Here is a 25,140-nt window from a genome sequence, read left to right on the forward strand (position 1 = left end):
TCCTGGTGGCTCCCAGGTCAGGAATCTTAGAGAGGTTTAGTTAAATTCCAAATCTGGGCAGAATAAGCACATTATGATCCAAAATCTGAGTAAGTGAGCTGCCAAGCTCCTTATGTGCTAGCTGGGAAGGAAGAGAATTTGTTTTCCAGGTCAGGTTTATGTTTGGCTTTTTCATTCAGCCTCCTGCAGAACATCCAACTTCAGATGGGTTTTTTACTACTGGATACATTTTATTGTTATTATTACTATTATTATCATAATTTGAAGGGTGGGAAAACATCTATGAACAAATTAATCTTCTGTGCTAAATAAGAAACAGAAAATGCAATTCCTCCACTCATCTCTTCTCACAGGAGACAGAATTCCTTTGCTCTCCTCTCAGGAACATATTTTGGTGTTTAAATGCATGGATCCCATCTGGATTTTAGGTTTTCCTCTCAGAATTTGCTTTTTCCCCCTCTTCTGCTGCTGAGTTTTTCCCAGCTTGCATTGCTGTGTTTCTCCCTGTTTCTTCATTTGATTTTTCATCGAGCAGAGCAGCCAAAGTTCCCTCTGATGTTGCATTTCCCAGGGACTGAATGGTTTGTGCCATTTAAAAGAATTTTCCTGGAAATACAACCACGAAGCCAGATTATTTCCAGAGTTACAGCTGCAACTCTGTCCCTTGGCCCTGAAATCCTGGGAAATCCCTTTCCTGTGGCTCTGTGTTTCTGTCCCGCTGCGTTGGGAGATCCTGAGGACAGAACCTCCTGAATATGTTTGGTTTGTTTTTATTTTTTTTAGTTTTGGCAGCAAAATCTGTTGGCTGTTGGCGCAGCCAGCAGTGCTGGGGTTTCATCCAGGTGACAACAGGAAGAAAACCAGGAGCAAACCCCTCCTGTCCTGGCCCAGGGATGTGTTTGTGGGGTGACAACGGCCAGGAGACAGAGCACAGCACCAGAAGGGCCTTGCTGTGAAAAGTCTTTGTAGATTTGTTCTTCAGCCAGCAGGAAAAAAACAGATTCTTACTCTAGAAATGATTTTGCAGAGCAGCCACTGTGCTTTTAATCTTGGATATTCCACAAAACCTCTCCAGGGGTATTTCCCAGAACCTTTCCAAGGGTATTCCACAAAACCTCTCCAGGCAGATTTCCCAGAGGTTGTTTCAAGAAAAAATTGGGTTTTTTGTTTTAGAAATAAATAATAGAAATAAATAATATCTAAATAATAGAAATAAATAATATATAGTATATAGTATATAGTATATAATATATATATTATATAATATATTATATATAATATATAATATATTACACTATATTATATATTATAATATATTATATATTATCTATTCCTTTTAATCTTGGATATTCCACAAAACCTCTCCAGGGGTATTTCCCAGAACCTTTCCAAGGGTATTCCACAGAACCTCTCCAGGCATCATTCCCGTGGTTGTTTCAAGAAAAGATGCTTTTTTTTTTGTTTTAGAAATGAATAATAGAAATAAACAATATACAAATGACACAAATATTTACTATTTATCAATATATATTTTAACCAATATACAATATAAATAAATAATATGGAATATATTACACTATCTTATATAGTATATAGTCTATAGTATTATTAGTATCAGTATTAGTATTAGTATTAGTATCAGTATTAGTATTAGTGTTAGTATCAGTATTAGTATCAGTATTAGTGTTAGCATCAGTATTAGTATCAGTATCAGTAATAGTATCAGTATTAGTATCAGTATCAGTATTAGTATCAGTATCAGTATTAGTATCAGTATTAGTATTAGTATCAGTATTAGTATTAGTATCAGCATCAGTATTAGTATCAGTATTAGTATCAGTATCAGTATCAGTATTAGTATTAGTATTAGTATCAGTATTAGTATTAGTATTAGTATTAGTATCAGTATCAGTATTAGTATTAGTATCAGTATCAGTACTAGTATCAGTATTAGTATTAGTATCAGTATTAGTATTAGTATCAGTGTCAGTATTAGTATTAGTATCAGTATCAGTATCAGTATTAGTATCAGTATCAGTATCAGTATCAGTATCAGTATTAGTATTAGTATCAGTATTAGTATTAGTATCAGTGTCAGTATTAGTATCAGTATCAGTATCAGTATCAGTATTAGTATTAGTATCAGTATTAGTATTAGTATTAGCATTAGTATTAGTATCAGTATTAGTATTAGTATCAGTATCAGTACTAGTATCAGTATTAGTATTAGTATCAGTATTAGTATTAGTATCAGTGTCAGTATTAGTATTAGTATCAGTATCAGTATCAGTATTAGTATTAGTATCAGTATTAATGTTAGTATCAGTATTAGTATTAGTATCAGTGTCAGTATTAGTATTAGTATTAGTATCAGTATTAGTATTAGTATCAGTTCCAGTATTAGTATTAGTATCAGTCTTAGTATCAGTATTAGCATCAGTATCAGTATTATTTAGTGTTTTGTTTCAAAAATAAACCAAAAGCGTTCTCTGGCAGCTGTGCGCAGCAGACTCTGCCCTCGCCCCGCATTTCCTCTCCCTTTCCCCTGCTCCCGTGGATTTTGGGAGAGCCGCGGGCGCTGGATCGGGCGGCGCTGCCGCCTCCGCGCTGTCAGCGCAGGGAGATGGACCCAGGCAGCGCCGTGCCCAGGTGTGAAACGCCCGGCCGGCTCCTGTGCCCGGCCGCTGCTGCTGCTCCGGGATTGCACCACCAGCGATACGAGCGCATTCCTCAGCAATTCGGGCCCGCCCGCTGTTTACAGGCTCGCTTGCTGCCGCTCTTCCTCCTCCCTTGGCAATTCCTCTTCCTCGTGCCTCTCTGGGAAAAGCGCTGCTCCCCGCGATAATTAATGCTCGGGGTAATTAATGCCCAGCCAGGCATTAATGTGAGGGAAAGGAGGTCACAAAATGCAGAGTGTCTCCTAGCAGGGAAGGGAAGAGCTTTAGGTTGGAAAGTTATCTTTAAAATTTCGATTTTATCCAAATTTCAATTTATTAAATTTTAGATTTTATTTTAAATCCCCTAAATTTAAATTTAGCTTTATGGAAACAGCTTTAGATTGGGCAACATTCCTCATTTTCCCCTCCCTCAGCTCTTCCCTTGGTTTTTCTCTCACTTTGCTGCAACAGGAGTTCTCCTTCTGCCCCATTTCTTCTGTAAAACTGGTGTAAACTTGTATTTGAAAGTGAAAAGGCAACATAATTTTTGTTGGTTTTTTTTTTTTGCTTTAAAATCGGTCTTTAAATTAATTAAATTGTTGATTGCAATTTGTCAATTAAAATCTTTGTCCAAACAAGAAATGGGCCCAATTGATTCTTGCTGAAGTGACCTTTTGAAAAGACGTTTACCTGTACCTACCTAATTCTAAATCCTAATATCTATTTTGCCCTGGAGATTGGCACCTTTGGGAAGTGAGAACTGAATTTGGGGTCTCAGAGTGTTCCAATCTGGTTGTGGCTTGATTTTCAAGACACCTTTATCAGAATGGGATCAAGTGTTTGGTCTGTTAACGGGGTAAAAAATGCAGGGCTGCACTTCTTTCCTCTGTGACCCCATTCCAGTCAGATTCTCTTTATTAAAAAAAAAAAAACAGAGAACAGTTTTCTGGAAAAAAAATGTTTTATTATCAAATTATTCCTATACAGCACAATTACCCGTGGCAAGGTAAAACAGATCTAGGCGTGCACTCACTTGGAATTCAGTTCCTTCAGCACAAAAATCAACAAACAACTCCTTCAGTGCAAATTAATGCCTTGGATTGGGTGGAATTCCTGTCTTTGGATTGTTTTCCTCTCAGAGTTCTCTCCAACTCAGTCTTGGAACGAGGGAAAATCGTAGTAGTTACAAAAATAGGTAGTATTTCAATTTCTAGGCTTTACAGTACAGTGAGAGGTAATTCCTCAGCCTCTAAAGTCCTTATTTCTTCATTGAATCCATGAAATCTCTTCACCCCAGCACGGGATGGATCCATGCTCAGTATTGCACAGACAGGACTTGAAAGCAGCAGAGGCTGGGCCAGGTGGGGAAGGAGCTCTCCTGCGTCAGACTCTTCAGTAATACATGTTCTTGTCCCACCAGCCTGCAGGAGAAGGGAGGGGATAATCATTTTTAAAAATTGGTTATTTTTCCTCAAAAAGGAAAAGTGATCGTGGGAGAAAAATGGCTCATTTTTCAGCAGCCACCTGGGAGTGGCAGCTGAGGCGGGGGTGGGAGTGAAAGGGTGGGAAAAGAGACATGGAATGAAAATATTCAATTGAAATTCAGCTGGAGCAGTGCACTCACTTCCTGGGTGTCTCCTGATGAGCAGCTTCCGGATTTCATCGTAGACCCAAATCAGGATGGCAAAAGGCACAGCCACAAACCAGTACTGGAACCTGGGAGTGGGGCAAGAGGTGTCATTCAGAAACTCCTGGAGACAGCTCAGCTGCAGGCCTGGGGTGTCTGTGCTGTCCAATGTCACTAAAACAAATCTGCCCCTCGGGCCTCTTTCCTTTCTCCTAATTAATCTCCCAAATTGATGATGAGCATGTAAAGCCTCCCAGTCTTAAGTGGCCGCTGGATTAATTAATTCCAGGTCCTATTCAGAAGGAAATTGTGTCTGGCATTATCGCAGCAATAAATCACCTGACTGATCTGTTTAAAATGAAAGTTAAATGCTGGCTGTGCTCATCAAAACATCGGAGATGCTGGAAGAAATATTTAAAAGTTGGTTTTGCACAAGTGGCTTTTTGGATCCTCAGTAGCAAATCCAGTAGGAGAATGGGGAAATTATGGCAATAATGGCCTTTTTGGCCAAGAAATAGTGATGAATATAATGAATTTTTAAAAATATTTCCCCTGCAATGGTGCTGCTCGGGATCCTGCTCCTGTTTTGTGTCCACAAGGAGGGCAGGGGAAGCTCAGTGGCACCAGAGCTCACCTGAGTGGGGTGAAGTTCAGGGCTGTAACATGTCCAAGGCCATAAGTGAGAATCAAAGCAATTCCTATCTGGGAAAATATCCCCACCCAGATGACTTTGTTCCTGCAGGAAAAGCAAAGAGGAAGAGTTAAACCCCTGTGAGAGAGTTAAATTAACCCCAGAGTTAAACCCCTGTGAGAGAGTTAAATTAACCCCAGAGTTAAACCCCTGTGAAAGAGTAGTTAAACCCCTGTGACAGAGTTAACCCTCTGTGAGAGAGTTGAGTTAACCCCAGACTTAAACCCCTGTGACAGAGTTAACCCTCTGTGAGAGAGTTGAGTTAACCCCAGACTTAAACCCCTGTGACAGAGTTGAGTTAGCCCCCTGTGAGAGGGTTAACCCCAGAGTTAAACCCCTCTGAGAGGCTTAAATTAACCCCAGAGTTTAACCCCTGTGACAGAGCTGAGCTAACCCTCTGTGAGAGAGTTAAACTAACTCCAGAGTTAACCCCTGTGAGAGAGTTGAATTTAACCCTAGTGACAGAGTTGAGTTAACCCCTATGACAGAGTTGAATTAACCCCAGAGTTAACCCCAGTGACAGAGCGGAGTTAACCCCTGTGAGAGGGTTAAATTAACCCCAGAGTTAACCTTCTGTGACAGAGCTGAGTTAATCCCTGTGAGAGGGTTAAATTAACCGCAGAGTTAACCTTCTGTGACAGAGCTGAGTTAATCCCTGTGAGAGGGTTAAATTAACCCCAGAGTTAACCCCCTGTGTGCCTGCAGGAACCTTCTGGATCCCTGCAATCCCTGTTCCAGGTGGGCTCTGCAGGCACAGGGCTGGGCTGGGCAGCTCTGTCTCGTACCCCGGGTGCTCCTGCCTCTTCTGGCAGCATTCCCAGCCCAAATCCAGCTGTGGGAGACACCCAGCAGCACTTCCTCAAGGCTGCTGCTGCTCTGGGAATGTGCTCAGGGTGACTCAGGTGTTAATGCAAGGAGGAAGCACACATAGGTGTAGGCCCTGTAGCTGCAGATAAAGGATGGAAAATAAATCGCTCTGCTATCAGAAGCCCCGGGAGGGAATGCCAGCTCCGCTGCTGGCCTCTGGCCCAGCTGATATTTGGAGTTCTCCTGGGACTGGAGGTTTGCAGAGGGCGGCCAGCACTGTCTGGGGGAGTTTGGCCAGCTGGTATCTCCCTTCCCTGAGCCTCAAGTTATCTCAGGGAAGTCCAGACTTGCTATCTCTTGATAAGGAGTTCAGAAAGTAATCTGGAAGAGAAACTCCCATTTTTTTTCTAGTAAACATTTTAGTGAATGGAAAGTTGATTTTGAGCTGGTGCATTTTCAGAAGAACCAGCACAATGTCTTTAAAGAAAATCCCTTCCCTGAAGCAGAAAAGGGGCTGAGGGGAGGTGTAATAAAATATTTGCCTGAGATTTGTGATTGTTTAAGTCCAGGCTTAATCTTTGTGCAAAGACTGAAAGTGAGAGGGCCAAATCACTGAGCTCACCTGCTTCTGAAGGGAGCAGGAGGCTAACTTGAGCAGGTTTAGATTAGATAGGAAAAAATCCTTCCCTCAGAGGGAATTTCTCCCCAGGTGAGACCCTGGCACAGGTGCCCAGAGAAGCTGTGGCTCCCCCTGGATCCCTGGCAATGCCCAAGGCCAGGCTGGAGCAGCCTGAGATGGTGGAAGGTCTCCCTGCCCATGGCAGGGGTGGGATGAGATGAGCTTTCAGGTCTCTTCCAACCCAAACCATCCTGGGACTGTGCATCTGCAACACTCACCTGAAGAGGCCCTGGCGGAAAATGGAATTCCTGCGAGTTTTCCTGATGATCAGATCGGCCACCTGCTGGATGGTGATGCTGACAAAGAAGGCTGTGTAGCCATTCCACTGCAGGTACATGCGCTGGTAGTGGGTCTGCAGAGCCAAGGAAACACCAAAACCTTTTCAAATCACACCCTCCCAGCTCCCCCCGGCTGCTGCAAACCTCCATGGGAGGCTTCATTTCAGTGCCCAAGGTGTGAATGCAGGGTTCCTCCAGATTTAGACACAGAATGCTCGGATTTGAGCCCAGCTTTATTCCGGGACCGAGTCACGAGGCTGCAGCACGAGCTGGGGGTGAGGGGTGTTTGTATGGATTTATCAATGCCTCCTCGCCTTGTGATTCTGCAGGGGGAGGGAGGGGGAGGCTGCAGAGGACTTGGCAGAGGTGCTGCTCACCAGCAGGGCTGGGAGAGGATGGTGAGGATTGATTCCGAGGGGTTTAACCATCCAGAGCAGAGAGGAAGGTACATCCTGCAGGAAGGATTGATTCTGAGGGGTTTAACCATCCAGAGCAGAGAGGAAGGTGCACGTGCAGGGGCTGGGAGAGGATGGTGAGGATTGATCCTGAGGGATTTGACCATCCAGAGCAGAGAGGAAGGTGCACCTGCAGGGGCTGGGAGAGGATGGTGAGGATTGATTCCGAGGGGTTTAACCATCCAGAGCAGAGAGGAAGGTGCACGTGCAGGGGCTGGGAGAGGATGGTGAGGATTGATTCCGAGGGGTATAACCATCCAGAGCAGAGAGGAAGGTGCACCTGCAGGGGCTGGGAGTGAGGAGGTGGCAGGCGAATTGTTGAAGAATGAATGAAAGAGCAGAGGCTGAATGAAGGAGCTGTGTGGCAGGAAGCCCTAAAGAGTCTCTCCTGAGGGAACATCAGCTGAAAACTAATTATAATTGCATTTAAGCCTCATTTGCATTCCCTATCCCTTTATTTTGGGGGAATTTTAAAGCAAGCAGGTGGGCAGGGAATTTTCAGGGCTGCTTTACCCATTGCTGTCCGTAGGAATCCTCAAAGTCGTTGATGGCATTGTTCTCCCAGTTCACTCTCACTCCCAGCAGCGTGGAGGGCAGGAACCCTTGCTCAGCATAGACAGTGAAATAGGTGACGAAGGCCCCCACCGACTGCATGATTCCTGCAGAAACAAAGGGACAGGAGTGAGGAAAATCTGAAATTAAGGAGCACTGGGGGATGTGCTGGATGCATGAAACATGCTAAAGGTAGCTTGAGAGTTTTGGTGCTGGGAATTTCTTGCCCTCTGTAGATAAAACCTCATTTTATTGCTGAATAATGAGCAACAGCGTGGGGGCTGCTGGGTTTGCAGAGGAAGGGGTTGAGTTTCAGCTCCTAAATTTTTTTTTTTTTTTTAAATGAATCAGCTTGAGTCTTGCTTTGCTGACACGAGAGAGAGTTTGGGAGGCCAACCCACCAATCTGCAGGTAGGAGTACACAGCCAGCTGCTGGTTCACCAGCCGGTCTCTCCTCTTGTTCCGGGGTCTCCTGTTCATGATGTCACTCTCAGCTTTCTCATAAGCCAGTGCCACCGAGGGGATCTGCAAGAGAAACAAACCCTCAGGGGCTGGGGGCAGCGTTTCCCTGATTCTCGGGGGTTTAGCAGCAATTTGCAGTTGGCGGGTGGCTCTGCTGGATGTTGGCAGAACAGAGGAGAGGAGGATCTGTGTGGATTCCTAATAATTAATTAATTCCTATTCATTGTAAAGTGTTTGGGGGAAATCTGAAACTCGCATGGATCTGGTGATCAGTACAAAAGGCTAGAGGAGGTTAACAATAATTGAACATTCATTTAAAATTAAAGGGTATTCCAGTTCCCTTGGGCTGGGCTGGATGGAATGTCAGGTATAACTGCAGAAATCCCTCTGATCTCTTGATTAAAAGACAAGATATTATATTATTATTATATTATTATTATATTATTTTATATATTATATTATATTATATTATATTATATTATATTATATTATTTTACATAATTGTTCACAGCTGATTTTAGCCTGATCAGTTGTCTCTGCTTTCTGCTCCCCCCCTGCAGGCTGTTGTTGTTTCTACTCTTCTTTCTCTCTACCCGTCTGCTTTTAATCCCTTTTTTTGCTGCCTTTCTCATCTGTAGGACAAAGCCACAAGGTCCCGTGTTCAGGATGTGCCTCCACCCCCAGCCCCTCTCCCTGGCAGGACATTCCAGCAGGAAATGACTTTGGAGCTCCCAACTCACAATGTCGGTGCCCAGGTCGATGAAGAGGATGGTGATGGTGCCGATGGGCATTGGGATGCTGGCGATGATGTAGATGAGGAAGGGGCACAGCTCAGCAATGTTCTTGGTCAGGGTGTAGGCAATGGTTTTCTTCAGGTTGTCAAAGATTAGGCGGCCTGGGGGAAGAGAAAATTCTTCTGTCAAAGGGAATTTTTATCAGGAAAAAAAGTTCCGTTTTATTAAATGAAGTGGAAACATTTACTGCTCATTTCTACTTTGCTCATGTGTTTCCTCATGCATTTTGTAATTTGGTTTTTTTGGGTTTTTTTGAGCTACCTCCCTTTAGAGGCTTCTGAAAACTCAAGTGTAATAAAACATTTCTTTTGATGAGGCAGTTTGAGGGGAAAATCGTCATTCCCCAAAATGCTGCGGTTGTGATGGAAACCACAAGCTCTTTACAGTGAAAGAAGAGTGGGATGAGTGCTCCTGTCTTTAGTGGAGCACAGTGAAGGTGATGTGAGTGAAAGTAATGGAGGAGAAAGGTGGAGAAAATAATTTGTGTCTTTGTGAGGCTTCAAACTGCATTGGAACAAGTCAGGAAGTGCTTTTATCTGAAGCTTGATCAAACAGAGACAGCAAATCTTTATTATGTGTGAGAGAGGGAGATGATTTCCTTATTCTCTGATTGCCATGTGTAGAAATGGAATTAATCCCCAGCTTTCCTAAATATCAGATCCACAATTCCCAGAAGAGAAGAGAGGAAGATCAGGAGGCCCTGCCAGCTGCTTCCAGCTCAAAAAGTGGGAAATAACATTATCTTTACCTTCCTCCACTCCTGTGACAATGGAAGCAAAGTTGTCATCCAGCAGGACCATATCAGCTGCATTTTTGGCTGCATCAGAGCCAGCAATCCCCATAGCAATCCCAATGTCTGCTTTTTTTAGGGCAGGGGAGTCGTTGACTCCATCTCCAGTCACGGCCACCACAGCTCCCTGGAACACACAAAAGCATCCAGACGTGGGTTTGGGAGGAGAGAGTGGATCCTGCCAGCATCAATCCTTAAATTTTTAACAGAAAAATGCTGGTAGGAAGTTCTGAATCCTCCCTGTACCCCCGTCAAACACAGCCAGGGGTCAGGAGGGTGGTGGGCAGGGTTGGGAGAGCAAGCTCAGAGTTTTGTGTGGTTCCCTTTAGAGTTGAGACCTGGAAGATTCAGGGATGCGATTCCCTGCATCCTAAAGAGTGGATGTCTCAGTTAGATGCATTTCAAATGCAATTAATCTGATAGTTGGGTATAAAGAGGATTTAAGATTTGGATGTCTGCTCTATGTGCATGGTCCATCCCTGTCTGAGCAGAGCCAGCTTCACCTCTGACATCTGGGGGAGGTTCGATTAACACAAACTGTCCTGGTTTTTTGTGGGTTTTTTTGGTTTTTGGGTTTTTTGGGTTTTTTTTTTAATGAAGTGCTACAGAAACAGCCAGGCTTCATCTGATTCATAAATTATGTAACTGTTGAGTTAGAGCCTGTCCTCATCCTATCCCAACAGCTTCTGGCCATCCTCAGTCTATGCTAGAATTTCTCCACTAATCCAAAAGATGGAAAACTCTGATTATCCTACTCAGCTTCTTTGTTATCTTCCTGAACATCTCCTGCAGCTCCAGGCTCTGCTCTGGCTGATGCAGAAGTTTCTGGCTTGGTTCAAGGCAGGGTGTTCAGAGTGGGGACAAAGCCTGGCAGACTGATTAATAAAATGCTGAATTTCCTGTCCCTGGGGGGATTGAGCACAGTGTCACTACCTATAAATAATGCCATGTACAGAAAGGCTTATAAGCTCTAAGTGCTAAACATAGCTGGAGACTGGCTGGGGGAGGGTGTTCCTTTTCATCCCTAAAGAGCCAAATCTGCCAGGAGAGTGGGAGTCTGAGCAGTGCAGAACACGTTTACCCACCGTGTGCCTAACAGAGACCATTCAAAAAATAAAAACCACATCAAATTGGAAAGTTTTATCCCTTTTTTTTTTTTTACTCTCTGGAGAGCCCTCCAGGCTTAAACCCAAAGAGCTGATAATGCTGATTGAGAAGCACAGTGCTGGCACAACTACAAAAATAAAATAATATCTTGTGCCACATCTTCTTCTCTACAAAGTCCAGGCACAGCACCAGTGTGGCTTTAATTCACAAAATCTACTTGGAAGCTGTCATTTTTGAGTGGAGAGTTTTTTGATGGCAATTTTCATCTTTTACAGAGCTCTGTAAACGTCTTTTTTATTTTTTTTCCTCCTCCTGTGCTGGCTGCACTCCAGGCTGCTTTACATAATATTGCCCACGGATGGGACAAACTCTCTTTAAATCCTGCCGCCTGATTTACAGCCCTGGGAAGTAACACAGATAAGACTTGGTGGTACATAAATCATGCTCTGGCATTCTGTGGGGTTCAGAGCTCAGAATCACAAATGATCTAGGCTGGAAAAGAGCTGTGAGTTCAGCTGTTCACCCAGCACTGCCACTAACCAGTTCCACTCCCAAACATTCCTGTGGGCAGGAGGACATGGCCACAAGAGATAAGAGGAGAGTATGTGGCAGCAGCTTTGCTTTTATCTGGGTTTAAAGAATTCCCGAGGAAATTCTCCTTCCCAGACAGGGCACAGGAGGATTTTTGTGCTTCTCAGAGTGCCAGGGACAATCCATGCTCTGGCTGCAGCTCCAAACCCGGGGAAAGCTCATTTTGTCACCAGGAGCTGTGTCTGCAGCAGGAATTTGAGCGGCTTGGATTGAGTCCAGGCAGCGTTTGTGGCAATCTGTTAGATAATGTTCTGGCACGGGAAAAGAGTATAAACAGAGCTTAGGGAGCACTGGGAATTGGCTCCCAGCCTCCAAGCCCTGGGCTGGTGTGTGTGTGTGTGACCTTTGCCACGCCTGCCTCACCTGCCTCTGACAGCCCTCCACGATGATCAGCTTCTGCTGGGGCGACGTGCGCGCGAAGACGATCTCGGCGTGCTCGCGCAGGATCGCGTCCAGCTGCTCCGAGCTCATGTCCTTCAGCTCCATCCCGTTCACCACGGCTGCCGTGGCTTCCCTGCAAGAGCCACAGGCAAGGCAGGGTGAATTTTGGGATTAGGAGGGTGGAAATAGTGAGCTCGTGGGATGGGCGCGCAGCTGGATGGCGGGAAAGAGGCAAGTGGAGTTAATTGCAGAGGTGTTTGTTCTTAATCAGCCGGAGTTCAATGAAAGGCAGAAATCCAGAGTGGATCACAGTCACCTCTGGATACAGAGGGGTCTCATTGCAGCTTCAGAAAATGCATTTTAAAGAGGCCTCTCACTGGGAGAAGCAGGGGAAGACATCACTTCTGCCAAGAGCTTTTATCCTTCCCTTGTGATGTTATTTTTTCCCCGTTTAAGGGCTGAAGGAGGAATTTGGGCTGATGGTCCAAACTGGGTCATGTGATGCTGAATTTTACTCTGTGTTTAGTCAAACAGGCAGTGACAGTGACTTCCACATGATCTGCAAAGAATAATTCACATTTTCTTCACAGGCAGCAGAGATGAAAACCTCCGAGTGGACACATTTAGGTGGAGATGACTCAAGAGTGGGAATGTGTCATAAAAAAAATAAGAAAGCAGCAGGGATGTAGAATAAAAGCTCTGTGGAGGGAGCAGGGAAATGAAGCCCTGAGTGCTGCCAAGGCTCTGCTGGCTCTCACCTCCTGTTGACCTGCTCCACAGGGATGTTGAGGCGCTTGGCAATGTCCTCCACGGTCTCGCTGGTGGCTGAAATGATGCCCACGCTCTTGGCGATGGCCTTGGCCGTGATGGGATGGTCGCCAGTGACCATAATGACCTGAGCAAGGGACAAGTGAGTGCCAAATGGCCACAGCGTGCAGGGAGATTAGGGGCAATGTCCGGTTTTGAGGAGCAGGAAGCACTTTGGGATCAGAGCAGCGCTGTGTACACGCAGAGGGAGATTAGGGGCGGTAATTGCCCAGCTCTGTATCAACATCTGGGCTCTGCCTCTCTTCCTGAGGCTGCTTTATCAGGGCTCTGGAGGAAGAACTTGTCACAGGCAGCCAGATTAGAATAATGCAGAATAAAGGAGCCCTTATGTAAGGATCTATATTAGGTATGTTCGTTGAGGAGGGTTTGTTAGAATATTTCATCTTAAAATGGATCCTTGTGACTGAGGTGTTCTGACAGATAAGGCACAGCCTTTTCTTGTTTTTCTATAAGAAAAGTTGCCAGATCTGTGTTCAAGCTATGAAAAATTTCATCAGGATTGGGGTTTGGGATTCATCTCGTCTGAGATCGGTAATTCCAAATAAGATTTTCCTCAATTTAGATAGATTTCACCTCTGCTTAGGGCTGAAAGTTTACTTCTGGCTCCCCAGGGAGTGAAATTAGGGGAATTACTGCTTCAGGTTCCACTTGAATAATGTTGAGAATAGTGATTCCTTTGGATAAATGTTCGAAGCAGAGTCCTGATGCCTTCTCTAGAATTGTTTCTATCGCCTTACTCTGTTTCCAAGCAAGTAATTCCAGCTGGTGTGGGTTCTGTAGTCTAGAAATGGATCTGATGAGAGAGTATCTGAGCTTTTGCAAATTTGGATTTCCAGGTTTGAGGGTTTTGTGCAGTTCCTATAGTCTGATCCACACTTAAATTAAAATGTTTTGTCTCTAGGGACTTTCTAAATTGAGATTATATGATGGTCATAAATAAGGTTAATATTTTTGGTAGTTGTTGCTAGAAAGATAATTAATGGCGATGTGGAGGAAGATCTTAAATTTTAAATAATTTAAATAATACCTAAAATAATCATAAGGAGTCTTTCTGTAGTGACCCACTGTGTTTTTCTCTGTAAAATCCTCACCTTGATGCCAGCACTGCGGCACTTGGAGACAGCATCAGGCACCGTGGAACGAGGGGGGTCAATCATGGACAGGAGCCCCACAAAGCACAGGTTGGAGGTTGGGAAGTTCATGGAATCTGTGTCAAACTGGAAGGTCTCTGGAAACTCGTTCTCTGGCAGGTACAAGTGGCAGAAACCTGGAAAGGTATTTAGGTTGGTGTGGCGGGCGGGAGAATGTGGGAGAAAGAGGAGAGGCTTTGCTCTTGCCCATGGAACTCCAGCATTTAACCATTTATCCAGGCATGCTGGATGTGCCAAGACTTTAAATCCCATTTCACAGGTTTTACAGCTGGATTTTACCCCCTTTTCATGTTTTACCCCGTTTTCCCAGGCACTCACCCAGCACTCTCTCCCCCATGCCCCCCAGCTCCATGTAGGCTGTCTGGAAAGCTTCTGCCTTCTCGCTGTCCAGAGGCTCTTCCTTGCCATTGATCATGATGGTGCTGCACCTCTCCAAAATCCTCTCTGGGGCACCTTTCATCACCAGCAGGAAGCGTTTGTCGTGGGGGTCGTCGGTCTCGTGGATGGAGAGCTGTGCCACAAACAGGAGATGAGTTGGAAGAACTCAAATTGTCATCATTTGCCTCTAGTTTTCCATGGGATTGATGTTCTTTTCCATGAAGAAATCATGGTTTCCATCAAATGGAATGAACTGTATCTATTATAACTTGAATTTCCTCCATTGTTGAATTACCCCATTAAGGCTTCCAGGCCACCCACTGCTGCATCAGGCCCAGTGACAGAAACAATCTGGCACGATTCCCAAAAAAAACGAAACACACCTGGAATTTGTTGGTAGAGTTGAAAGGGATTTCAGCCACTTTCCTGTTCTGTGCTCTAATGCTCATCACATCCCCCAGAATGACCTCAGAGAATTTCAGCAGAGCTGTCTCAGAGGCATCTCCAACCACGACCCTCTGTGGGCACAAAGGAAGAAAACATTTTACTTTTATGTTTCCACAATTCCATGGTATGATGCACACTTCAGCAACAAAGAATCTCCATTTTTATGTTCAAGTTATCCTGGAAAAAAAAATTAAAATAGAATTTGGGGATGTCTGCTTTGCTCTTGGAGTTGGAACTGAGCCCCAGCAAACTGTAAAGCAGATTTGGGGTCACACTCAGGGCACTACAGGTGAGCTGAGGCACAAACCCAAATTAATTTGAGGATGGCATTGAGGAGTAAACAGCAGGTTTGTCCTGGTAGTCCAGTCAGTAGAATTTACTACCTTCAAGCAGTCATGTGGAAAGACATCAATTAAGGCATGTTTACCCTTGCTATAATAAATTAACAGTGCAGTAATTGCTGTTCCTGCTAGTTGTCTTGCCTTTTTCCTGGCAGGCACAGTTGGGTTTGGACAACGCACAGGGGTTCTTGGGGCTGCCCTGTGCAGGGCCAGGAGCTGGGATTGTGGATCTCCTCCAATTCAGGATAAGCTGCATTTCTATGCTCTTGGCTCTGTGGGTTTTTTATCCTGTATTACATTTTTTGTGTGAGTGCACAGCAGTAAAACCACTGTCAGTAGGAGTTGACTGGTAAAATGGAGATTGTTAAAGCCAAACAGAGAAAATTTTTCAGAGGAAGGGAAATGAGCTGGTGTGAAGTCAGCAGTACCTTCATGATGGGGAGATTTTCCTGTCCTGGCCGGAATTCCGCCCGGTTGCAGAGAGTGACAATTTTCGACAATGCTGTCCATGAGGGGGAACTTTGATCAAAGGGCTGGGCTGAGAAAAGCAAAGCACACATTGCATCTTTTAGCACGTTCCATGAGACAAGTAAAAACTTAACACTGAAAAAACAGAACTGACTTATTTGCAGAAAAAAATTATTCTTTTGACAGCTTCTTTCACGGAAAAAAAAATTGATATAAATTTTCCCTCTAGTAATGCTGGCAAAGGGGTTTGGATGATGCTTCCTTGCTTAATTCCCTACTAAATGTACTCTTGGCAAAAGGTTCTGGAGTAGAACCTCCTCCAGGTTTACTTCCTGTGAGTAGAATTCAATATTAATTCTTTTTTTTCACATCTCCACATGGCTAAGGAGGGATTCCCATGTGTAGAAGGAAGATATGTCTGATTTAGGCACCAAAAGTGAGCATCCTGGGATGGATCCAGGTAGGTGGCCCTTCCCACACCCCTGTTTTCCCACTTACTTGTTTGATCTTCACTGGTGTCGGCTGAGTAGATCTGGTTGTCAAACCAGAGGTGGGCAACAGTCATCCTGTTCTGGGTGAGGGTGCCTGTCTTGTCGGAGCAGATGATGGAGGTGGAGCCGAGGGTTTCCACGGCCTCCAGGTTCTTCACCAAGCAGTTCTTCTTGGCCATGCGCTTGGCCGTGAGGGACAGGCTCACCTGGCAGGAGGGAAGGAGTCCAGCTTTCACCAAGGTGTGGCTACACACAGGTGCAATGAGATTGTGTTCCCCTGGTAGATCTCTTGTGGGGTTTGTAAGAGAATATTTTAATATTTTTCATTTTTGTTGGCTGCTGTGCCTTTTTTTTCTCCCTTTTTAAATTTAGAATCTGAGGTTTGGTTGTGACTAGCACAGGTAGATTTGCTGCTGATAGGGACCTGCTGCCTGCTGATAGAAATAAAGATGTCTTATCAGTCAAGAGGCTGTCTGGGATGGAAGAACCTGCAACAGGCAGGAGCTGCTGGTCACCAGCTCCGTGGATCCTGCAATGATTCCCTTCGTTGTTTGCTGCTGGGGTGCTTTGGAGCCAGCAGTGAGTGCTGCTCCTCAGGCAGGGATTTTAGGGCAGGACAATTGGAAATAAGTGGAGTCTTCATGTGACTTTCAGGGTACAATGTCCCCACTTCCAAGTGGGAGCGGGTGGTGGGGAAATGAGTCACGTCATTGTACTCGGCAGCCATCGAGGCAGAGCAGCACTTGAACTTAAACCCCTGCTGGGTTTGAGATGAATGACTCAGTTTCACCAGAATTACCCAATGAAGGGTTTATGCTTGGAATAAGAACCCTCACCCCTCTCCAAACCCAACCCAGCGCAGAGCTGGAGAGGCAAGCAGAGAACCCCAGCGCAGACTCACCGTCACCGTGGCCAGCAGCCCCTCGGGCACGTTCGCCACAATGATGCCGATGAGGAAGATGATGGAGTCCAGGATCTTGTAGCGCATGGAAACGGAGATGATGAAGAAGAGGACCCCGATGGAGATGGCCACCCCTGCCACCAGGTAAACGAAGTGCTCAATCTCGATGGCGATGGGCGTCTTCTCGTTGCCCACGCCTGAGGCGAGGGAGGCGATGCGGCCGATGATGGTGCGGTCCCCGGTGTTGATGACAATGCCGGTGGCAGTGCCTGCAGGGACAAAAACTGTCACCTCCAGGGCACACAAACACCCAGAGGAAGTTGCAGCCTGACGTTCCAACAGGTGTTGGTGGGAAAACTGCAAGGAAACCCCGGTCAGTTCTAATCCCAATCAAACCATTGATCGGTGCAGCCATAACCACGCTGCATGTTGGAACAAATGCCAAGTGTCACCACCCCCAAGGTCACACTTTAATCTGCTCAGGTCAAAATTCATGTGGGCAATTAAACCTCTCTGAAGTTCCTCAAAGCAGAATTGCTCAAATGGGTTAGCAGGACTAAGTAGCACCTGTGCAGGTGCATTTTTCAGGGCCCTTCTCTCTGTATGCTGATAAATAATAACATTTAGAAACATTCAGTTCCCCTGAAGTTGCTGAATACAGGTCAAAGACTAACCAGAAAAAAATACAAAAGGATGTAAAGGTGGGCACACAGGATGATAAATGTGGCTGGAGGCAGTGGAGAAACAGATAAAGATGATGAAATGGGATTTCTATGCCCAGTTTCAGGATCAGCTCACCTTCCACACAGGTGGTGGAGTAGAAGGCAATGTTCTTGGTCTCCAGGGGGTTCTCGTGGGTGAAGTCACAGGAGCGGGACTGTGGCTCTGACTCCCCTGTGAGTGAAGAATTGTCCACCTTTAATGAAACGGAGACATGCCCAGATTAAAGTCAGCAGTACACAGTGGTGTCCAGCCCAGGAGGTGAGGTGGCAGCTTCCTTCATTCATAATCAGTGACATCAACACCTCTCCGTGCTTCTTCTCTGAGCTGCTGCTGCCCCTGACAGAACCTGTTTCTGTGGGAATTGAGATCAGCCAATGCTGTGTGTCTGTCAGTGGGACTTTCAGCAGCAGCCTGAGAAAACCCCACAGTTTTGAGGATCTGCCTCCAGTGGAAGCTCTCAGTCGTGTGTTGGTGCATCTGCCCTGTTGGCAAAGAGCAGAGCCAGAACATGGCATGGACTTCTTGGATGTTCAGGGAGGGAGATGTCAGTCCTAGAGGAGCTCAGCATCACACTCAGGCTTCTGCTCTCTGGCTTCATTAATTATGCCCAATCAAAGCTCTAATTACCCATATTGGCTGCGTAGAAATTCTTCCTGTGTAATAAACTGCTCCAAACTCTGTTTTCCCTCTTTCCTTTGCTCTTCCAAGCCCTGTTTACCTTGCAACCCTGAGTGAAGATGAGGCGAATGTCTGCAGGGATCCTGTCCCCACCCTTGATCTCCACAATGTCCCCAACCACCAGCTGGTCTGCTGGCAGCTCCTTCTTCTCGGCATCCCTGAGGACAAGAGCTTGCTGGAAGACAGAAATGGGACAAAAATTAGTGCCACCCTCTACAACAATATTCTGCTCTGGGAAAGAGCCAGAGCAGGGTGATGGAGAGGAAATGTCAGCATATTTGACATGCAGCTGGGCTGCTCAGCCTGGAATCTGGGGGATAGGAAATGGGAAGTGGCCTTGGAGATGGGCAAATGCCTTCCAGGGATGTGCTCACATGCCATCAGGTCTGTGGGTAAAAGCAGAGGGCTGCAAAATGTGAAGCACAGCACATTTCACCCTTTTACAGGTTTGAACATTTCACCCTTTTACAGGTTTGGACTGGGCCCTGAGCTCTCTAACCCAGTGCTGGACGGAGAACAAGATGTGCCTCCCACAATTCACAGACCCGTGAAAGCAACCAGCGTGTGCTTTTTAGCGATGGTTTGTGATTCAGGACGTTTCTCTGGGTCATTTGCCAAGAGATAAACTCAAGTTGGGCTTGCTGGGCTTCCCTCATGCTTTGTTGGGATGAATTTTGGCCTCCGTTGAAAGGCACTGTGGTTCTCACCTGTGGGATCATCTTGCTGAAGCTGGCCATGATGTTTGTGCTTTTGGCTTCTTGATAATAAGCAAAGATGCCAGTGAGGATGACAACCAGAGCCAGGACTACTCCGAGGTAGAGCTGATCAATAGAAGATATATTTTGGTTAATTTAAAACAAGTTTTCATAATTCCTCTGCCAGAATGAATCAGTTTTGTGTTGTTTTAAAATGAGGTTTTGGCCAGGTTAAAAGAAAGGTTAAGAAAAGGTTTTGAGTGTTGGCCTGCAAATGACCAATTAAAGCTTCTTTTGTGTATGTATAAAAAAAGGTTTTAATAGTTTTGATAATCTAAAATCCTTCTCTAAACTGACACAATCCTGAACAAATTACAGTGTAACAAATTGTTTAAAAAATTTAAAATAACAGACTATAACTCAAAGGGGAATTAGTCAGAGACTCCAGTCTGAAGTCAGAGTCTAAAGTCTTAAGACATTTTTACTGCTCTCAGAATTCCCAAGAACTGTGATTATGCCCCGTGGCTATCAAACCTTTGCCCAGGCACTCTTTAGGCGAGTGGTGTGCGTGGTGTTTGAGCTTTTATCAGAAGTGTTTGGCAGCGGGAGAGTCTGGTGAGAACAAGAGGCCTCCTTGTAGTTACTGAGTAACTGCGGAGTATTTAAATCACCCCAGCCCTGGCGGGAGCCAGCGCTGGCAGGGTGGGCACCCATCCACTCACATTGTCAAAGGCTGAATCCACCCCCTGCGCCAGCTGGATGCCAAAGGAGATCCAGGAGAAGCCAGCCCCGATCCACAGGAGGATGGAGAAGCCCCCGATCATCTGCTTGAGGAACTTCACGATTTCAGGGGTGGCTTTGGGAGGAGTGAGCGCGTTGGGGCCGTCCCGAGCCAAAATCTCTGCTGCTCTTGCACTCGAGAGACCCTGCAGAAGGAGGTGACACATTTACAATGAAATCACAAACAGGTTTTTACCCCAGCTCAGAACAAAATGCATGTGCTGCTGTTTATTCCCACGTTTACAATAAAATCACAAAGAGATTTTTACCCCAGCTCAGAACAAAATGCACGTGCTGCTGTTTCTTTCAAGGCTGTTTGTGTCACAAACCAGCTGCAAGTCTGATTTCCAAACCTCCTGCTTTCAGAGTGGCTGCTATTAATTATCTGCTGTGGAGAAACAGCTATTTCTTATTTCTTCTGGAGCACTGAATTTGGGGCCACATCCATCAGGAGTTTCCATTCCCTTTGTTATCAATCCAGTACACCTGGACTAAGTGTTTGGAAAGCCAGGGGAAAACTGACGTTCTTTTGCTGCTGCTTCTGCATTTCCACAATGTGTTTGTAGCTCAGGAGGTTCTTGAAATTCTTGTCTGGGCTCTGGCCACGTTCAGTGCTCTGATATTCAAATGTCAGATGTCAAAGGGACTCAGGTGTAGTTTCTCAAATCTAGATTTTTCTTTCAAAATCAGCTCAATCCATGAAGTCTTTGGCTATAAACTGTTACAGTGAGAAGTGAATCGTGGTGAAATCAAAAGATCAGATAACAGCTTTAGAAAAAATGAGGTCCTGGTGCAAAACCCTGAGGTCCCGTTTTTGATTTCAAAGCAGTAGCTCAGCTTTCTTCAGACTCGAGAGAAAATCCACTTGAAATCCAGGGCAGTGCTCGTTGGCTTGCTGGTTTAGGCTTTACTGGGAGCATGAACGCAGGCACCCACATACTTCTAATAATGAAATTCCTGCTCCTGGGCAGCTCTGGGGAGGCCAGAGGCACCTGACTGAGGCAGTTCCTTAAGGAAGCCCTGTACACTTACTTTGTCGATGCTGGTGCCGTACTTCATCTCCAGCTCCGAGGGGCTGAGCCTGTGGTCATCCTGCATCCCAAGAAAGACAGGAAATTACAGTGAGCAGAGCATCAGACTGCTGGAATTTTTATTTCTAAACTGCCTGGATCTGGGAACATGGATGAAGTTGCTTGTATGACACCCCACTTTCATTAATTAGACAAATCTGCATATTGATTAGCAAAATATCTCCCACTGGAAGATGAGATTTTTTTCCTTTTGATTTGCAGAGTGCTTTTGTAAATAGCTCCCTCCTCCAGCAAATCTGTCACAAGGACAGGGTGGTGTGCTCGTGTTTCTGCTGCTTGCCACGAGGGGCTGTGCTTCTTTTGGATAAATCCTTTCAGTCTGCATGTTGCAGGGCTCAGAGTGTGTGTGACAGCAACCTCTGCCCTTGATTGCCAGGGTAGGGAATGTGAATTATCCTCCTCAGTCTGGTGGAAAGAGGCAACAGGTTCTAAGCACGGGTGAAAAGGGTGTGGGAGAGGGAAATCTCAAAGCTCTTGTCCTTGGCCTGCAGTGACACCTCTGTGGTATCATTGGCCTAATTATATCTTGTGCTGAACTGGGATTTAGAAGCCAAGAATTTGAGAGATCTCCCAATTGTTTTCTCAGAGTGATTCATGGGTACTCGGGTGAGTCAATTCTCCTGTCTGTGCTTTGGTTTCTCTTTAGAAACACGGGAGTGGAGCTACATGCCCCGGTGGCAAAGGCAACACAGACAGAAATATTTACCTGCTGCTGGGCAGATCTTGGAAACGTGCTGGGTGAATGGGTGAGAGAATCATGGAATCTATATCTTATTTTGGTGTTCTTTGAGCTTTGAAATGCCATCCAGCCCGTAAATAGCCTCTCCTCTGAGCTGCTCTCACAGCAATCCCAAAAAGAGGTCAGCATAATTACCCTCATGTTCCAGATTGGGAAACTGGAATGTGTGGAGAGGAAGCAACGTTTCCAAGAGCAGCCAGCAGGTCAGTGCTGAGCCGGGAGGAAAACACAGATTTCTTGAAGGCCAGAGCAGTTGGTTTGGGTAAAACCCCCTGTGTTTAAAGCTGAGACCTGCTCTCAGCTCTGGAATCTCTGGAGCACAGTGCCATGGTTCTGCCTCTCCCTCTGACTCCTGGCTGGCTGTGCAGGTTGTCAGGAAATGCTGGTGGCAGTGATTCCATCTGGGAAATGGCTCCTTTTTGGGCAGATAATGTTCTGTACCACTGGTGGCTTAATTATACCAGAATCATCCTCTCATTTTAGGCATTAATCTTGCACAGGGTTTTTCTGGCACACTCCAGGAGGGTGAGGAAGCAAATCCTTCCCTGTGCCAGGATTTTCAGTGCAGGACACTCCCTGGATTTCATGGAATGTGTAATGGAGGCTCAGCAACACTCACCAGGTCCAGTTCTTTCTTAAGATCTTCTGCCTTCTTTTTCTTCTTGTTGCCTTTTTGGTCTTTGTGCTTCTCCTCTTCATCCTCGATCTCTGTTTTATGCAGATCTTTTGTCCCATAGATCTCAACCGAGTAAACATCAGACCTTTTCTGTAAAAGACCACAAAAAAGTCAAAATTTTGCAGATCTATTTTTTTAGACAACTTAGAAATTTGTACTTTGTCACTTTCTCCTGGCTACTTGTTTTTTCCTGTCTTATCCAGAGATCCATCCAGTTTGTGTTACTGTGATTGTGATCGGGACTTCACCAGGTGCAAATTACAGGGATTGCTTTAGGGATGTACAACACTTCCTGCAGTTTATGACCTGAAACAAGTGTAGGAAAATACTGCCCAGGACCTCAGCAGTGAAAACTATTAATTTATTTATCAGCTCCAAGAGGAGACCAGCTGAAAAGCAAAATATTCATGAAAGGGAAGGGGAGGGGGAAATTATCCATTGAGAACTTGCTTGTTCCTGGAGCTCTTCACATCCATAACTTCAAGATCCAAATTTTAATTACAATTAACACCAGACTGAATGCCAAGGAGGAGCTGCTCTGTTTCTGCCCACACAGAGCTCAGACCTGGCAGGGATTTAGCCAACTATTCACTTCTTTTTGGCAGTGGAATACTGGGCAGAGGGAGCTGTTGACCCAGGGAGGCTGCTGCACCTCAGGGAATGTTTTGCTTTCAGTGATAACTCGGGAGCTGCGCTGTTTCCAAACCCTAGGTTAACTCTGCAGGGTGCAGGGCAAACTTCCCTCCCGTGCCGCTGATTAATCATAACGTTCCAGCTCCCAAATTATCCTGGAAACGACATGCCAGGCCTTGGGAGAGCCATTGGGTGACCCCATTCCTGAGGTTTCCTTGTGGGTTAAACCCCAGAAGTTCAGGAGAGCCCCCCTGGATGTTCCCTGGTGGGACAAAGCACAAAGGGGCTCTGCCAGTGCTTGGCTTCCTGAGAGATCTCACAGCAATGAAGGAAGAGCTCTCCATAACATAAAGAAAGCTCAAATAATGGAAACAACAAGAAAAAATTATAATAATTAGGGTATCTTATTAATTAACACTATTCTGAACTCATAACTGGCATCTTATCCTCAGCTGTCCTGTACCCCAAGGAGTATTTAAATCTTGATGTTGTCTCTTGATGAAGGGGAAAGCAAAGAGCTGCTGAGCAGTTTGAGGACTTTAAAGACTGAAATATTATCCCTAAACACTTGATTTTGCTTGGTGATGCACACCCCAGAGACAGGGCATGCCTGTTATAAGTTCTGATTTTTTTCTCTGCCAAGCTGAAGATCCATGATCTGTTTTATCTATTGGGATTTTTTCTCTTCACCTTCCTCCTCCTCCTCCTCCTCTCTTTAACTCTCCAGCCCAAAAAATCTGTTCAGCTTTTTAAATCCCTATAGAGCACAGAAACCAGGAAAGGCAACAGCTCTCTGCTGGGGAAACTTAGCAGGTGGAAGAGAAAAATACAGAAAATGGATGAAATTAGTAAAATCTATTGCTCACTTGTAAGCATGTCCTATGTTAACCTCTAACCTTCAGAGTTTCATAAAATCTCAGGTTTTGGCTCAGATTTTTAGCTCAGCTAGTCCAAGAATTCTTCCCAAGAATGCAAACTGTTAATGCCCAAGAGTGTCTGGTATTAATTCAATTTTAGCCTGTACTTATAGTAGAGATTCACAAAATAAAGCTTAAGAAGGAACACAAGGGGCAGTTCCTTGGGCATTGTACCCACCTTGACCATCTTGGTGAATTTATTCCTTTCCTGATGGAGGGAAGCAGCCAAGCCAAAGCCTCTGGATCAAAAGCCAAAATCTCTGGATGAAAAGCCCAAGCCCAGCTGGGGACTGTGGTGGCTCAGAGCAGTCCTGGAGTGCAGAAGCTCCCCGAGGTGGTGGGTCCCTCTCCTGTTCCAGCAGGTGTTAGCTGGAATGCTGCTCCCACCTCGGCATCCTTCAGGCAGGACCAGCTCCCTGTCCCAAGGCTGTGGAGAAAGAGCTCTGCTTGCTGCTGCTTTATAAATCAGCATCTTGGGCTGCCACTCCACCCCTCCCCTTCCAGGTCCAGCCCATCTTCTGTTTCACCTGGAGTAGGTGGAAAAATACCACAGTAATGGGCATGTGGGTTTCAGGTCAGATAGGTTCTAATTATTCCTTTGTAGTGTTTGCTCACAAGTAGGGAACAGGTGTATTATTCATCTTGCTGGAAGCAAGGAGTTTCCTCCAGAGACTTTCCAGCTCCGGGCTCCCCTCGGGATCCTGGACTGAGGGAGGGCTCTGCACATTCTCTCTCACCTGCCCAGGTGATGTTCTCCTGGCCTGAGGCCCCTCCAAGTCGAATCCCTGCCTCATTTGAGTGCTGGCAGGGATTCGGTGGAGTGGTGCTCTTTGAAGCTTCATAGCTTGGACTTCACTCTGAATCCTTGCCTTGTATTTCATGTGTTTTGCACCTTCATGCTGAGCTGGGAGAAGGGAACTTCCTGGTGCTTGTCCAGCAGGGCACTTACCCGAGCAGTTCTTGCTTTGTCTTGCACCAATTACCAGCTTCCAGGTAGGAGTGATAATGAGGTTTGTGACACTTCTGGTACCTGGCTGGTCTCATCACTTGGCAGTAAAGCTGCTTCTACACCTCTGAGGCTGAGCTGATGAAAAGCTGGGTGAAGCACGGGGAATGGTCTTCTGCAGTTTAACGTTATTTGGGGAAAACTTTGCCGTCATCCATCTAAACGTGCTGATCAACAGGATTTGGTCTTTAATATTATAATCTTTACTCTTTGCTGTTACAGTCTTGAATCCTATGCAGTCCATAAACTTTCAATCCATTGGAGATACTGTGTGGTGCCACCAGGGAATGACTCAAGTTGTGGTCAGAGATATGACGTGAGGATGG

At 45.5% G+C, this 25,140-nt stretch overlaps 1 protein-coding gene across 1 annotated transcript; it reads right to left on the bottom strand.

Annotated features, from left to right (window-relative positions):
• Positions 1-3,599: 3,599 nt before the first annotated feature.
• Positions 3,600-24,251, bottom strand: ATP12A (ATPase H+/K+ transporting non-gastric alpha2 subunit). Its single transcript, XM_038161583.1, has 23 exons — positions 23,987-24,251; positions 22,202-22,348; positions 20,785-20,844; positions 19,695-19,898; positions 18,985-19,098; positions 18,318-18,452; positions 17,675-17,792; positions 16,877-17,145; positions 15,983-16,181; positions 15,445-15,554; positions 14,612-14,746; positions 14,169-14,361; positions 13,791-13,966; positions 12,630-12,766; positions 11,854-12,004; positions 9,751-9,919; positions 8,949-9,103; positions 8,148-8,271; positions 7,708-7,853; positions 6,680-6,813; positions 4,919-5,020; positions 4,282-4,373; positions 3,600-4,078 (listed from the first exon to the last, which is right to left on the bottom strand). The coding sequence occupies exons 1-23, from the start codon at positions 23,993-23,995 to the stop codon at positions 4,050-4,052; spliced, it is 3,108 nt and encodes a 1,035-aa protein (XP_038017511.1). The 5' UTR covers positions 23,996-24,251; the 3' UTR covers positions 3,600-4,049.
• Positions 24,252-25,140: the final 889 nt, after the last annotated feature.

The sequence above is a fragment of the Motacilla alba genome, chromosome 24, assembly GCF_015832195.1.
Source record: "Motacilla alba alba isolate MOTALB_02 chromosome 24, Motacilla_alba_V1.0_pri, whole genome shotgun sequence".
Classification (NCBI taxonomy): Eukaryota; Metazoa; Chordata; class Aves; order Passeriformes; family Motacillidae; genus Motacilla; species Motacilla alba.

Excerpts from the sequence above, each read along its gene's own strand:
- ATP12A (XM_038161583.1), bottom strand. Across the intron at positions 17,793-18,317 it reads TCTTCACTCAGGGTTGCAAG|GTGGACAATTCTTCACTCAC; the intron begins GTAAACAGGGCT and ends GTTTCATTAAAG. Across the intron at positions 8,272-8,948 it reads TCGACCTGGGCACCGACATT|ATCCCCTCGGTGGCACTGGC; the intron begins GTGAGTTGGGAG and ends TTTCTCTTGCAG.